At 39.7% G+C, this 14,519-nt stretch overlaps 1 protein-coding gene across 2 annotated transcripts in view; it reads left to right on the forward strand.

Moving 5' to 3' along the window:
* Positions 1-14,519, forward strand: part of FAF2 (Fas associated factor family member 2) — a 70,466-nt gene that overhangs the window by 26,728 nt on the left and 29,219 nt on the right. For both annotated transcript variants that reach the window (XM_035014854.1, XM_035014865.1), the window contains one exon: positions 11,679-11,747. In XM_035014854.1, the coding sequence (XP_034870745.1) occupies positions 11,679-11,747 (69 nt within the window). The remainder of the gene's footprint in view (positions 1-11,678; positions 11,748-14,519) is intronic.

The raw sequence follows: 14,519 nt of genomic DNA on the forward strand, positions 1-14,519 counted from the left end.
GGCCAGCATTACCTTGATACCAAAGCCAGATAAAGACACAGCAAGAAGACTAGAGACCATTACGTCTTGTGAACATTAATGCAGAAATCCTCAACAAAGTACTAGCAACCTGAATTTAGCAGCATATTTAAAGGATTATACACCATGACCAAGTAGGATTTATTCCTGGAATGCAACAGTTGTTCAAAGTATGAAAATCTATTAGTGTAATATCCCAGCTTGACAGAATGATGGGGGAAAAGTCCATATGATCATCTCATTCAATGTACAAATAAAATGTCTTTTTGTTTTTTCTTTTTAAGATTTTATTTATTTATTTGTCAGAGAGAGAGGGAGAGAGAGAACAAGCAGGGGGAGCGGCAGGCAGAAGGAGAAGCAGGCTCCCCGCCGAGCAAGGAGCCCGATGCGGGACTCAGTCCCAGGATCCTGGGATCATGATGTGAGCCAAAGGTAGACGCTCAACCGACTGAGCCACCCAGGCGTCCCACAAATAAAATGTCTTTTTCTTGTCCACATGAAACTAAGTTTTATGATGACATTCTCATTTTTAATGTTTCCTTCATGTTTCTTTATAATAATAGCTGAATTGAGCATTGTATACTTAATCTTTACAACCCCATGAGTTAATCACTGTTTTTATTTATGTTTTACAAAGACATAAACTGAACCTCAGAATGATGCCTAAGGTTACCAAGCTAGTTAGTAGTAGAATAGAATAAAGTGTTATTGAAGACTCTGGTATCCTCTAACTTTCCAACAAAGATCAACCACTTATTCTACCTACTTCTAATTGCTTGGATTAAGAATATTGTGGATTGGGCGCCTGGGTGGCTCAGATGGTTAAGCGTCTGCCTTCAGCTCAGGTCATGACTCAGGGTCCTGGGATCGAGTTCCGCATCGGGCTTCCTGCTCCTTGGGAGCCTGCTTCTCCCTCTGCCTCTCTCTCTCTTTCTCTCTGTCTCTCATGAATAAATAAATAAAATCTTAAAAAAAAAAAATATTGTGGATTTCTTTTTGGAAATGTTCACTTCATGTGGTATTTTAATGTAGATTCAAATATTTGCACATGAAACATCCTGTATACTGTCATTGTGTCCAATCAGTTTTCAGATATTTAAAAATCTACTTAGGCGGTTAGGATTATCTCTTGATTCACATGGATCATTTTGTTTGACATCCAGTGATGGTCTCTAATCTGTGGTTCCCAAGCCAGTTCTACAGGAAAGCTCCTCAATGAATATAAATAGTATTCTTTTAAAATAGACCTTTCCCTATGTGCAGTTGTGAAGTTAATTTTCTTTTTACATAAAAGCAAGACATTTAAAAGATGTATTAGGAATTTCCAAAAAGCCCTTTGTTTATAGAACAAAACTATACCAGTAAATTGTTGACTCTAGGCATAAAGGAGAACAATTTTACATACATCTGTGAGCTGATATTTAGCTACCAATAAGTATAATTAAGAAAGAAGGGGCCATGGGTGCCTGGCTGGCTCAGTCGGTAGAACATGTGACTCTTGATTTCAGGCTTGTGGGTTTGAGCCCCACGTTGGGTGTAGAGATTACTTAAAAAAATAAAGTCTTTAAAAAAAAAAGAAAGAAGTGACCAGGAACACAAAGACCAGACAGTTCTGCCACCCAGATGCTCTGTAACTTGGGAAAGCTTTTTCACATCGCTAAGTTTCCTTTTGTGCAAAATGAAGGGTTGAATTGCTCTCTTCAGTTATTTTAAAAAAACATTTTTTATTTATTTGCCAGAGAGCATGCGAACATGCGCAAGCAGGGGGAGCAGCAGGCAGAGGGAGAGGGAGAAGCGGGCTCCCTGCTAAGCCCAAGCTAAAGGCAGATGCTTAACCGACTGAACCACCCAGGTGTCCCTACTGTCTTCGATTTATCTTTAATGCTTAATGTGAATATTAGAAACATTCCAGATATTCTCAAAAATTTTTTTTGAAATTTTCTGAATTGAGAATTTTTGAAAACTTGTTTTCTAAAATGAATTAGTCAAATGATAATGGGAGGCAGTGTGGCATAGGAAGCAACCTGTACTTTGGATGTAGTTATTCTAGGTTTCAGTCTCAGCTCTACCACTTCTTATTATTCCTAGGCAAGGATATTCTTAGACAAGTTACCTAACCTCTTGAACCCTTGACTTTCTCAGTAGTGAAAATGAGGGCTTTATTACTTACAGTGCCTATTACATAGTAATAGGTGCTTAGTAAATGGAAGCTGCTGGTATTTAAGAGAGTTCAGTAATTAAATGTGAATAATAAAGATCTGAGTGTAAGAGTTTTAGTTATAGATCAGAGGCCGTGTGTGATTGCTTCCTGAAGGGACCTCAAATTCCATTTCTCCTGCTACTACCAGAGAGGGCATATTGCTTACTGCATAAAGCAAAAGTATTTGTGTAGTAGGAAGGAGGGAACAAAGATCACTGGTTTTTGCCAAGTTTCTCTCTGGGAATAACTGAAAACAAGTTAAAATATCCATCCCCAGCAACCTAGGGCCAACAATCCAATTGGAATTTAGAGAGTACTTAAATATCAACTGAGATTTCACATCAACCTCCTACAGTGTCTGTTAGTATAAACAGGTGAGGTGTGGGAAGAGAAACACTTCTTAGGAAAGCACTCTAGTGATTACACTTGGGTAATCTAGAGTGTTACCTAAGCCCTATCCAAATAGTTGAATGAGACATCTAGTTAAAACACTACACCATTTATTGTTTGTGATACCTTCCTTGAATCTTTCTTTTTTTTTTTTAGATAGGTCAAGCATTACTGTTTTGGAAGTGGGTTGCCAAGTGGCGTTGCCGTACACTTGTCTTCTGACTCGGGAGAGGAAGTTAGACCAAGGATGGAATAGGAGAAGGTTATAGAATAGTCCACACACTTTCCTCCAATTTCCCCAATGCGTCTTGCTAGTTAGAGATTGGTTGGGGTTCAGGGTATTTTTTGCCCTAAAGAGATATACCTTTCTCCTTCTAATGCTATAAATCAATTACACTTTGGTGTAAATTGCTGTAATTAATGCAGTATTATCCTGAATCCTTAGGAGGGCAGTTAATGGAAGGGGAGTTAGCTATAGAGGAGGAAGGAAGGAAGAAAAGATCATCTTGGAGCAAGGGCTATATCTCAGTAAGACAGACCTGGATGCACCTTCCCAATAGGGGATTTGTAGTAGCAGTTGACATTAGACACTAGCCCTGGGAGATTAGAGGGAGAAAGTGCATTTTCAAAGTGCACTTTGGCAATATGTATCAAGAACTTTAAAAATTATATATATTCCTTGGCTCATAATTTTAATTGAATTCTAAAGGGGGAAATTCTAAATACAGAGAGACTTTAAGCAAAAATGTTCATCAGAGTGCTATTTTAATAGTGGAAAATCAAAAGCAATTTTAACATCTATATGTAAATTGCTTTGGCCAATTGGAATGTTATATAACTAATGGTTTCTTAATGTATTAAGAGTGCTCAAAATTGTATGTATCAAGGAAAGCGGAATCTCACAGGGAAGAGAAAATACAAAAAGCTCCTCATCTGGTGACTGTAAGCGGTGATGTGGGAGGTGGGGATGGTTAGTGGAAAGGGAGGAGTAGAGGAGGGATTGGTTCCCAAGCCAGGAGAGAAAACATCAGAAGAGTCCTACAAAGATCAAAAAGCAAAGGTGGATGGATTCTTCTCAAATGCTTATAGTGTAGAAAAGAGAAGCAAAGCCCATTAACCAGTTCCCCCTATAATTAAAAGTTTCGATGGAGGTTGAATCAAAAACCCCAAATCCAGGGGCGGCTGGGTGGCTCAGTTGGTTAAGCATCTGACTCTTGATTTTGGTTCAGGTCATGATCTTGGGATCTCCACGCCATGTCAGACTCTGCACTTAGCGGGAAGTCTGCTTTTCTTCCTCTCTCTCTCCCTCTGCCCCTCCCCCCAACTCAAGCACGCTCTCTCTCTCTAAAATAAATAAGTCTTTAAAAAAACCACTTTGCTTTACCAGAAGTAAATTTTTCTTACAAAGATACACAAAATTATTTCAACAGTTTTCCTCATTCTTAGTAAATGACACTGTCATCCCTCCACTTAAGCTTGAGTTCATCTTAGTATTTCTTTTCCACCCCCATATATTTATCATTCAGTCCTTTTGGCTCTAGCTTTACAGTATACCCCAAATCTGTCCTCTTCTTTCCCTCTTAACTGCTACGATCCTATTCTAAACTTCCATTCTCTTTCCCTTCGACTTCTGTATAGTCTCTTAGCTGGTGTCTTGCTCTCCTTCATGCCCTCTGCAATTCTTTTTTTTTTTTTTAAGATTTTATTTATTCATTTGAGACACAGAGATACAGAGAGAGAGTGTGAGCAGGGAGAGAGGCAGAGGGAGAAGGAGAAGCAGGCTCCCTGCTGAGCCAGGAGCCCGATGTGGGACTCGATCCCAGGACCCTGGAATCATGACCCGAGCCAAAGGCAGACGCTTAACCATCTGAGCCACCCAGTTGCCCCCATGCCCTCTGCAATTCTTCCCACAGCCAGAATGACTTTTCAAAAAAATCTTCATATGGGGGCGCCTGGGTGGCTCAGTTGGTTAAGTGACTGCCTTCGGCTCAGGTCATGATCCTGGAGTCCCTGGATTGAGTCCCGCATTGGGCTCCCTGCTCGGCGGGGAGTCTGCTTCTCCCTCTGATCCTCCCCCTCTCATGTGCTCTCTCTCTCTCTCATTCTCTCTCTCTCAAATGAATAAGTCTTTTTAAAAAAAGTCTACATATGGTCATGACACTCCTGCTGAACTTAGAATTAAAGCTCTTGGTTACTGATTCTCAACCCTGTACAATAGAATCACATGGAAGTTCCCACTCCCTAGGAAAAAATTTATGCCGAGGCTGCATTTTCAGTCTGATTAAGTTGTTTGGGGTAGAGGCCTAGGCATCTGTAGATTCCCCACAGATACTTCTGATGTGCAGGCAAAGCTTAGAAATACCCTAGGTGAATGTTCTCTCCCCTGCCGCCTTCTCAGACCTTATCTGCCAACTTTCCAAATTTGTTCTGCCTCAGAAGTGTCCCCCCACTTTTGTTTTTTCACTTTCAAGTAAACTTTCGACTTCAGAATTAGATTTACAGAGAAGTTGGAAAAATAGTACACAAACTTCCCATATCCCCTGCATTCAGTGTTCCTGGTTACATTATTAATTTGGTACTTTTGTTATAATTAGTGCCAGTATTGGTATATTATTATTAACTAAAGTCCATACTTTAATCATATTTTTTTAGTTTTTACCTAATGTTCTTTTTTCTGTTCCAGGATCCCATCTAGGATACCACATTACACTTAGTAGCCAGGTTTCCTTGGGCTCCTCTTGGCTGTCACAGTTTCTCAGACTTCACTTGTTTTTGATGGTCTTGACAGGTTTTGGGAGTACTAGTCAGGTATTTTGTAGAATGTCCCTCAGTTGGGATTTGTCTGATGTTTTTTTCATGATTAGGCAGGGGCTATGGATTTTTGGAAGGAAGACCACAGAGATAAAGTGCTTTTTTATTATATCTTATCAAGGGCCCATAATGTCAACACAGTTTATCACCATTGACATTGACTTGATCACCTGGTTGTGGTAGTGTTGGGTTTCCCCACTATAAAGTTAATCTTTTCCCCTCCTTTTCCATACTGTACTCTTTGGAAGAAAGTCATGGCGCACAGCTCACACTTAAGGAGTAGAGAGTTATGTTCTACCTCCTTGAAGGCATAGTATCTACACAATTATTTGGAGTTGTTTTGCACAGGATATTTGTCTGTTCTCCCCCATTTATTCAGTTATGTATTTATATGGACTCATGGATGTTTATTTTGTATCATAATCCATGACTTTTGTTACTCAAATTGTACCATCTTTGGCTACTGGTAGCTCTTTGAGTTGACTCCTTGATATACCCCCATCATTGTGGGGTTCTTTTGGGCACTTCCATACTTTCTGGCACTAGGAGATTCTCTAGGCTCATCTTGTGTATTTCCTGCCCTAGTCCTAGGATCACCTATTTTTCCAAGGAACCTGGTCCCTTTTTTTGGAGAACAGTGTTAGCAACCAAAATCTGGGCGTTACTTGTGCTTGTTACTGGGGTGTGTATTATTGCTTCTAGATCTTCTCAGCTGATGTAGCAAAGACATACATGTGTATATACTAAGCCAACGATTTCTCTTTGTAACCATTCTATATTAAGCTAAACATGAGTTGATTCAGATGTCTCCAACTCTAATCCATTACCACATGGATCATTCTAGCCTTCTCCCCTGGGTTATCTGTAACTTCCCACTTTAACACTGAGAAAACTTACCCCCCCCCATCTGTTTACTTAATTGTTCAGTTCCTGTATATGTCAATAGATTTAGTGGCTTCAGAATTAACACCCTATGGCAAACACCTTTATCAACTGGAGAACAGCACTTACGTGCAGTTTCTTTTGCCTTTAGTCTTAGAGACTCCACTCATTTCCACAGCTACTTAGGTTCACACCTTTCCCTTTCATCCCCTTCAGTGAGGTTGTTTCATATATTTATAATACAATTAGATTCTTTTGTCATAAGCTGTGTTCCATCCTAGGATCCTCTGACCTTTTAAATGATTTTTAAAATTTACATGCATTAAGATTCACTCTGCTATGAAGTTCCATGGGTTTTACAAATGTATAGTGTCATATATCCATTTGTCTGAGTTTTTACCTTTGTTGCCCTGCCTAGAATACTCTTCCTGCATGTTTTTCCATGGCTGGACCCTTATCTTTCATCAGCTTTCTGCTGAAGTGTTAGCTCTTGTAGAGGCTTTCCTTGAGCACTCAATCCAAAGGAATCCCCTAGCCTAAAAATGTGTTCATTTATTTGCTCTGTGTGTGTGGTTTGTTTTTGTCAGTCTGCCTCCGGTAAGATGTAAACTTAATGAAAACAGGAACTTACTTCTATCCTGGATATCTAGAATACTGGGTCAGTGAATATTTGTTGATAGATGAATAAATAGTCCTGCCTAGGTGTGTCCAGAATTCCTTATTACTAGTGCATGGTTTTAGTACTCATCAGTAGTGATCAAAAGCAGGCTTGTTCAGTTGGGCTTCCAGTTCACCCTGATTGACTACTTACGAAAGAATTTTGCTTACAAATTAGGTTAAGTGTTTCAGTATATTGAAGATGTGCAAAAAAAAAAGTTAATAAGTGACATATAATCTCTTGTCATATGTAGAACTGTACAATACCATGAATTTTCCAGCCTGGTGTACATTAGAATTAGGAGCTTTAAAAAAAAGATTCCCAGGCTGGGTGGGAAAAAAAGATTCCCAGGCTTCATCTCTGAGTTACCTTCAGGAAGATTCTGCAAATTTGTGTTTTTAACACCCAGCTTAACATCTAGCCAGAACTTTTGGGATTTTTAAAGCTCCAGGGTATTAATATACAGTGAGACCTGGTGAGACTGTCTGGAGGATTTCAGTTTATAGCGGCAATTATCAAAGCTTATACATACAGGTCTTTTTAATTTGGACTTTTTCTGTAACTTTTTAGGTCCTTACTGTGTGCTATAGATATATCCTAGACACTGTTCTCAAGGAGCCTGTATTCTCTGATAAAGCAATAGAGTGAGTATAAATAATTGTAGTAGAAGGTAGAAAATAATAGGTACATAACGGGGTGCCTGGGTGGCTCAGTCGTTAAGCGTCTGCCTTCGGCTCAGGTCATGATCCCAGGGGCCTGGGATCGAGCCCCGCATCGGCGGGGGGGGGGGGGTCCCTGCTCAGCGGGAGGCCTGCTTCTCCCTCTCCCACTCCCCCTGCTTGTGTTCCCTCTCTTGCTGTCTCTCTCTCTGTCAAATAAATAAAAATAAAATCTTAAAAAAAAAAAAAATAGGTACATAAGATTGGTAGAAAACAATTTAAAGCAGAGTGGCCATTCACCCTGAGAAGAAGGTAAAAGTATAGTCTAATTCTTAAAGAGAATGTATACAGAGGAGGGGAAACCCCAGTCTTCTATAGAAGGCTGTGAGGAAATTGAAAGTTAAGGGGGGAGCCTATTAAAAGTCAGAAGGCAGTAGCCAAATTGATAAAAGGCCTAGAGTGGTCAGAAACTCAAGTCCAGACTGTTAGAGCTGTCAAAGCCAGTGGTTCTTTTTTTTTTTTTTTTTTTTAAGAGGGCAGGGCAGGGGCAGGAGGAGAGAGAATCCTAGGTAGGCTCCACACCCAGTGCAGAGCCTGATGTGGGGCTTGATCTCATGATCTGAGTCGGACTCTTAACTAACTGAGCCACCCAGGCACCCCAAAGCCAGTTTATCTAATTAATAGAGCTCTAGAGTAATTAACAGAGCGTTTCAATTTTAGTTTCAAAATTTGTACAGTATTCTTAACATAAAAATTTTTTTCCTATCTAAATTTATATACTAGTAGGTTTTTCAAAAAGTAAACAATTGCATACATAAATAATCCAAACTTCAGGTTTTTTGGTTTTTTTAAGGTCTGAAAAGGACAACCAGTCCAAACTAAGTCCCTCATGGTGCACATAGAGGAAGCTAAAATCTTTTAAAGAGTTAAAATGTGGCTACTCCATGGTTACAGGGTACAAAATCAAGGCAAGAACCTCAGGCTCCATGGGGTGCCTGGATGGCTCAGTTGTTAAGCGTCTGCCTTTGGCTCAGGTCATGATCCCAGGGTCCTGGGATTGAGCCCTGCATTGGGCTCCTTGCTCCGTGGGAAGCCTGCTTCTCCCTCTCCCACTCCCCCTTCTTGTATTCCCTCTCTCACTGTCTCTCTCTCTGTCAAATAAATAAATAAAAATCTTTAAAAGAAAAAAAAAGAACCTCAGGCTCCTCATTCAGAAGTGCATGTTACCACATTATTGTGAGGTTGAGATCAATCTTTTTCTCCTTTTGCTTGCTGGTTGTTAAGAGGAATTTCTTTAGAATAGAAACGTTATCCTATTCATCTTTGTGTCTCTTGGGCATAGTAAGTAGGACAGAGAATAGATAATAGATATTTGTTACATGAATGGATGGATGGATGGATTTTGGCTTTTGTGTTAGACCTCAAAAGAAGTCTAGGATTTAGCCCTGTGGAAATTCTGGTCATTAGATGTACATATGAACTGTTAGATTTATTAAGTATTAGACACCTAAAGGGAAATAGAAAATAATCTAGAAAGCTGGGTTGGGGTCAACGTTATAGGAACACTTGAATGCCAAGCTACGGGTTTTTGGAATTTACTTTCCAACCAACTGAAAAATTTTGAGCAGAGGAGTAATATACCTACATGCATGTACATGTGCACACACATACGCACAATAGTTAAAAGAGAGAAAATAATGATTTTGACAATTCAGTTGAAGTGTTATAAAAGCTTGATTAAAGATGCTGGATGTGGGAATGGAAGAGTGGTTACAGATGTAATACAGAAAATGGTCAGAACTTGATTGCTGATGAAGTGTGGAGTTAAGGCATAGAGTACTCAAAAATGAGGCTGAGGTCGGGCGCCTGGGTGGCTCAGTTGGTTAAGCGACTGCCTTCGGCTCAGGTCATGATCCCGGAGTCATGGGATCGAGTCCCACATCGGGCTCCCGGCTCGGCGGAGAGCCTGCTTCTCCCTCTGACCCTATCCCCTCTCATGCTGTTTCTCTCTCTCTCTCTCTCTCTCTCTCTCTCTCTCTCTCAAATAAATAAATAAATAAATAATCTTAAAAAAAAAAAAAAATGAGGCTGAGGTTCCCGAGGTCATCTTTGCCTCTGTGTGTGTGTGTGTATGTGTGTATTTAAGATTTTATTTATTTGAGAGAGAAAGAGAGAGAGACGAGCAGGGGGAGAGGGAGAAGCAGACTCCCCGCTGAGCAGGGAGCCTGATGTGGGTGGGGCTCAATCCTGGGACTCCAGAATCATGACCTGAGTTGAAGGCAGATGCTTAACTGAGCCACCCAGGCACCCCTGCCTGTATGTTTTGGAGGGTGGTGCTGTCATTAACACATGTAGTGGTTTTAAATGATGCCTGTGAGGTACTGATGCCACATCTGGGTGGATATGTTGAACAGGCTATTGGAAATATGCTGCTAAACTTCAGAAGAGATGGTGGGCCCAGAGATTAAATTAGGAGTCATCTGAGTAGAAAAGGTGGCTGAAGACTAAGGATTAAATGAGATTGCCAGTGGGACGCCTGGGTGGCTTAGTTGGTTAAGTGTCTGATTCCTGGTTTTGGTTCAGGTCTTGATTTCAGGGTAATGAGATTGAGCCCCGTGTCGGGCTCTGTGCTCAGCATGGAGTCTGCTTCAGATTCTCTCTCCCTCTCCCTCCCCCTCTATCTATCTATCTATCTACCTATCTATCTATCTATCTATCATCTATCTATCTATCTATCATCTATCTATCTATAGATGAGATTGCCAGGGATTGTAGAGAGATGAAAACCAGGGACACATCCTTAGGGAAATTCCATTTAGAGGGGTGGATGAAGAGGTGCCAGAGAAGGAACAAAGTGAAATCTGAGAACAGTCCAAGGAGAAGGGAATAGGGAAAATACTTAATCATAGGGAAACCTATGAATAACAGATTCAGTTTTACACAGTTCATGTTATAAGCTAGGTTATATGCCAGTAGATAAAATGATGTAAGTTATTGTAAGGCATTACATTTTGCAGGAAACCTGCATTATTGTATTATTATATATTATAAACAGAATTGTTGAACATTAAAGAATATTTTGCTGGAAGCTGGTACAGCCACTTTGGAAGACAGTATGGAGGTTCCTCAAAAAGTTAAAAAGTAGAGCTACCCTACGACCCAGCAATTGCACTACTGGGTATTTACCCCAAAGATACAAATGTAGTGACAAGAAGGGGCCCATGTACCCCGGTGTTCATAGCAGCAATATCCACAATAGCCAAACTGTAGAAGGAGCCAAGATGCCCTTCAGCGGATGAATGGATAAAGAAGATGTGGTTTGTATATACAATGGAATAATACTCAGCCATCAGAAAGGATGAATACCCATCATTTGCATCAACATGGATGGGAGTGGAGGGGATTATGCAAAGTGAAATAAGTCAAATAGAGAAAATCCATTATCATATGGTTTCACTCATATGTGGAACATAAGGAATAGTATGGAGGACATTAGGGGAAGGAAGGGAAAACTGAAGGAAGGGAAATCAGAGGGGGAGACAAACCATGAGAGACTATGGACTCCAGGAAACAAACTGAGGGTTTCAAAGGGGAGGAGGTTGGGGGGATGGGTATTAAGGAGGGCACGTGTTGTAATGAGCACTGGGTGTTACATGCAACTAATGAAACATTGAACAAAAACTAATGATGTGTACTGTATGGTGGCTAACTTAACATAAAGAAAAGAATATTTGCTGGACCCAGTGGTTGAAGAAATCTTTAATTTTTTAAACTTCAGTTTGAGAGGAGAAATTGATTTTAATCAGTAGGCATCTTAATTGAAAGCCTTGAAATTTTAAAGGGTAAGAAACTTGCATTTTTTCCCCCTATGGGAGTAATACCTGCTATAACTGACTAGATAAATTCTGAATAGTGACATTTTTACCATACTTGAACATCTGTCTTCAGTACTTTTCAGTGTAGTTTCCCAGCAGCATTCATAAGTATAAGGGGTAAAAATATCTACATATTTACTGTTGGTTTCTCCCTAAGTAACGTTTTGGTTTTTCCTTCTTTTCAGGATCTGACTGGCATAGAATCTATGGATCAATGTCGCCATACCTTGGAACAGCATAACTGGAACATAGAGGTATAGTAGGATTCATTCTGAGCTTATTTCTTTTTTCCTGGTTTGATAATGAACCAAAGACATGTATTTTTTCACAGCAGGAATCCTTTCTCTTCATAGAAGTTTTTTTTTTTCAAAGATTTTTATTTATTTATTTATTTATTTGACAGAGAGAGAGAGACACAGCGTGAGAGAACATAAGCAGGGGGAGTGGGAGAGGGAGAAGCAGGCTCCCCGCTGAGCAGGGAGCCCAATGCGGGGCTTGATCCCAGGACCCTGGGATCATGACCTGAGCCAAAGGCAGACGCTTAATGACTGAGCCACCCAGGTGCCCCAAAGTTTTTTTTTTTTAATTTGCAACTTGTTAGTCTTTAAAAATAAATGTGTGGGAAAGAAAAATTATGATCAAAGTTTATTACAAATTTTGTAAAAGATGGTGACCAGATCCCTCTGTATAGTGCCCCTCTCTCTCATTTTTTTTTCAGTGGCTCTTTGGGAAAACTTGATTTTTATACATGTGGTTTGTAACCAAATATGTTAATGTGAACTTTCTTATTACATATTTTATAGTTTATTCTTTTGGATTTTCTAGGTAGCTGTATCATCTGCAACTCAGTGATTTCTTTTTTCCATATACAGATCTTTTGTTTCTTTTACTTGATCGTTGAAATTCTAGAACTTCATAACAGTGTCAATAATGGTAATAACAAGCATTGTCCTTACTATAATGCCTCTAATGTTTTATTATCGAGTGTGATATTGTTTTGAGATAGATCACTAGAAATTAAGCTCCATGAGAGCAGAGGTATTTTTTGGTTTTGTTAACTGCTGTCTTCCTAGCATCTAAAACATTCCAGCACATCACAGGCTCTCAATAAATATCTGCCAACTATCTTCCAATCTTAGTATGTTCATATGATCTCTGTTGAGATTACTATGTTTTAATTATAGTATGTTATTTGAATAGGGTACTAAAGATTTCCAGAAATATATTCCTAAATTATATTTAGTTATTCAACACACTTTTGAGCTATTAAATTCTAGGCTCTGGTATACATATATCCGGGAACAAGACTAATATCCTACTCTCAGCTTAATTCTAGGTAATTTTAATTTGTAATAAATGTTGTGAATAAGATGAGTATAGGAAATGTCACAGGATCTCAGAGTTATTTTATTATTTTTTTAAAGATTTTATTTATTTATTTCACAGAGAGAGAGAGCTAGCGAGAGTAGGAACACAAGCAGGGGGAGTGGGAGAGGGAGAAGCAGGCTTCCCGCGGAGCAGGGAGCCTGACGTAGGGCTCGATCCCAGGGCCCTGGGATCATGACCCAAGCCGAAGGCAGACGCTTAACAACTGAGCCACCCAGGCGCCCCATTGGAGTTATTTTAAATAAGGTGGTGAAGTAAGGCATTTCTGAGGAGGTTATATTTGAGCTGACACCTGAATGATGAAAAGGAATGATGAATGGGAACATTTGGGGCAGAGAATGAATTTTAGGCAAAGGGAATGATGTTGCTCTGTATGATAATTTTGTGCTTTCTCCTTGTTAGATTTTTATTTCAAGCATGTGCTGGCTTTGTAAGATGACTAACTTGATAAAATGAATTGAGAAGGATACATAGCATAGATTTGAAAGAAAGCACTTAAAAATTTGTTTCTGCCAGTTCTCTATTAACTTTTTCATGTTTTCCCCATCCATAATTTCTTTGCTATATCTTTTTTAAAAGTTATTTAAATTCAATTAATTAGCATATAATGTATTATTGGTTTCAGAGATAGAGGTCAGTGATTCATCAGTCTTATATAATACCAGTGCTCATTACATCATGTGCTCTCCTTAATGTCCATCACCCAGTTACCCCATCCGCCACCTCCCTCCCCTCCAGCAATCCTCAGTTTGTTTCCCTTTTTTTTTTTTTAAAGATTTTATTTATTTATTTGACAGAGCAAGACACAGCGAAAGAGGGAACACAGGTAGGGGCAGTGGGAGAGGGAGAAGCAGGCTTCCTGTGGAGCAGGGAGCCTGATGCGGGGCTCGATCCCAGGACCCTGGGATCATGACCTGAGCCAAAGGTAGACGCTTAATGACTGAGCCACCCAGGCGCCCCCCTCTGTTTTCTTAAATACCACATATGAATGAAATCATATTTCTCTGATTGACTTATTTCACTTAGCATAATACCTTCTAGTTCAATCCACATCATTACACATGGCAAGATTTCATATTTTTTTGATGGCTGAGTAGTATTCTATTGTATGTATATATATATATATATATATATATATATATATATACATACACACACACACCACTTCTTCTTTATCCATTCATCTGTCAGTGGACATATGGGCTCTTCCCATAGTTTGGCTATTGTGAACATTGCTTCTATAAACACTGGGGTGCAGGTGCCCCTTTGGATCACTACATTTGTATCTTTGGGGTAAAGACCCAGTAGTGCAATTGCTGGGTTATAGGGTAGCCCTGTTTTCAACTTGTTGAGGACTCTCCATACTGTTTTCCAGAGTGGCTGCACCAGCTTGCATTCTCACCAACAGTGTAAGGGTTCCCCTTTTTTCCGCATCCTCACCAACATCTGTCATTTCCTGACTTGTTAATTTTAGCCATTCTGACTGGTGTGAGGTTGCTACATCTTTCTCGATAAGCTTTCTTAGGAGACACTTTTTTCTTAGAGATTTTCAAGTTTTTTTTAGCATAGGCTATACAAAGTTAGCATATCTTCTACTCTTTTCTGTATCTGTTCTGTTAGCCCCTCTTCTCATTGTTGGT

Source organism: Mirounga leonina, unplaced genomic scaffold (genome assembly GCF_011800145.1).
Source record: "Mirounga leonina isolate KUSES-001 unplaced genomic scaffold, KU_Mleo_1.0 Mir_104, whole genome shotgun sequence".
NCBI classification, from domain to species: domain Eukaryota; kingdom Metazoa; phylum Chordata; class Mammalia; order Carnivora; family Phocidae; genus Mirounga; species Mirounga leonina.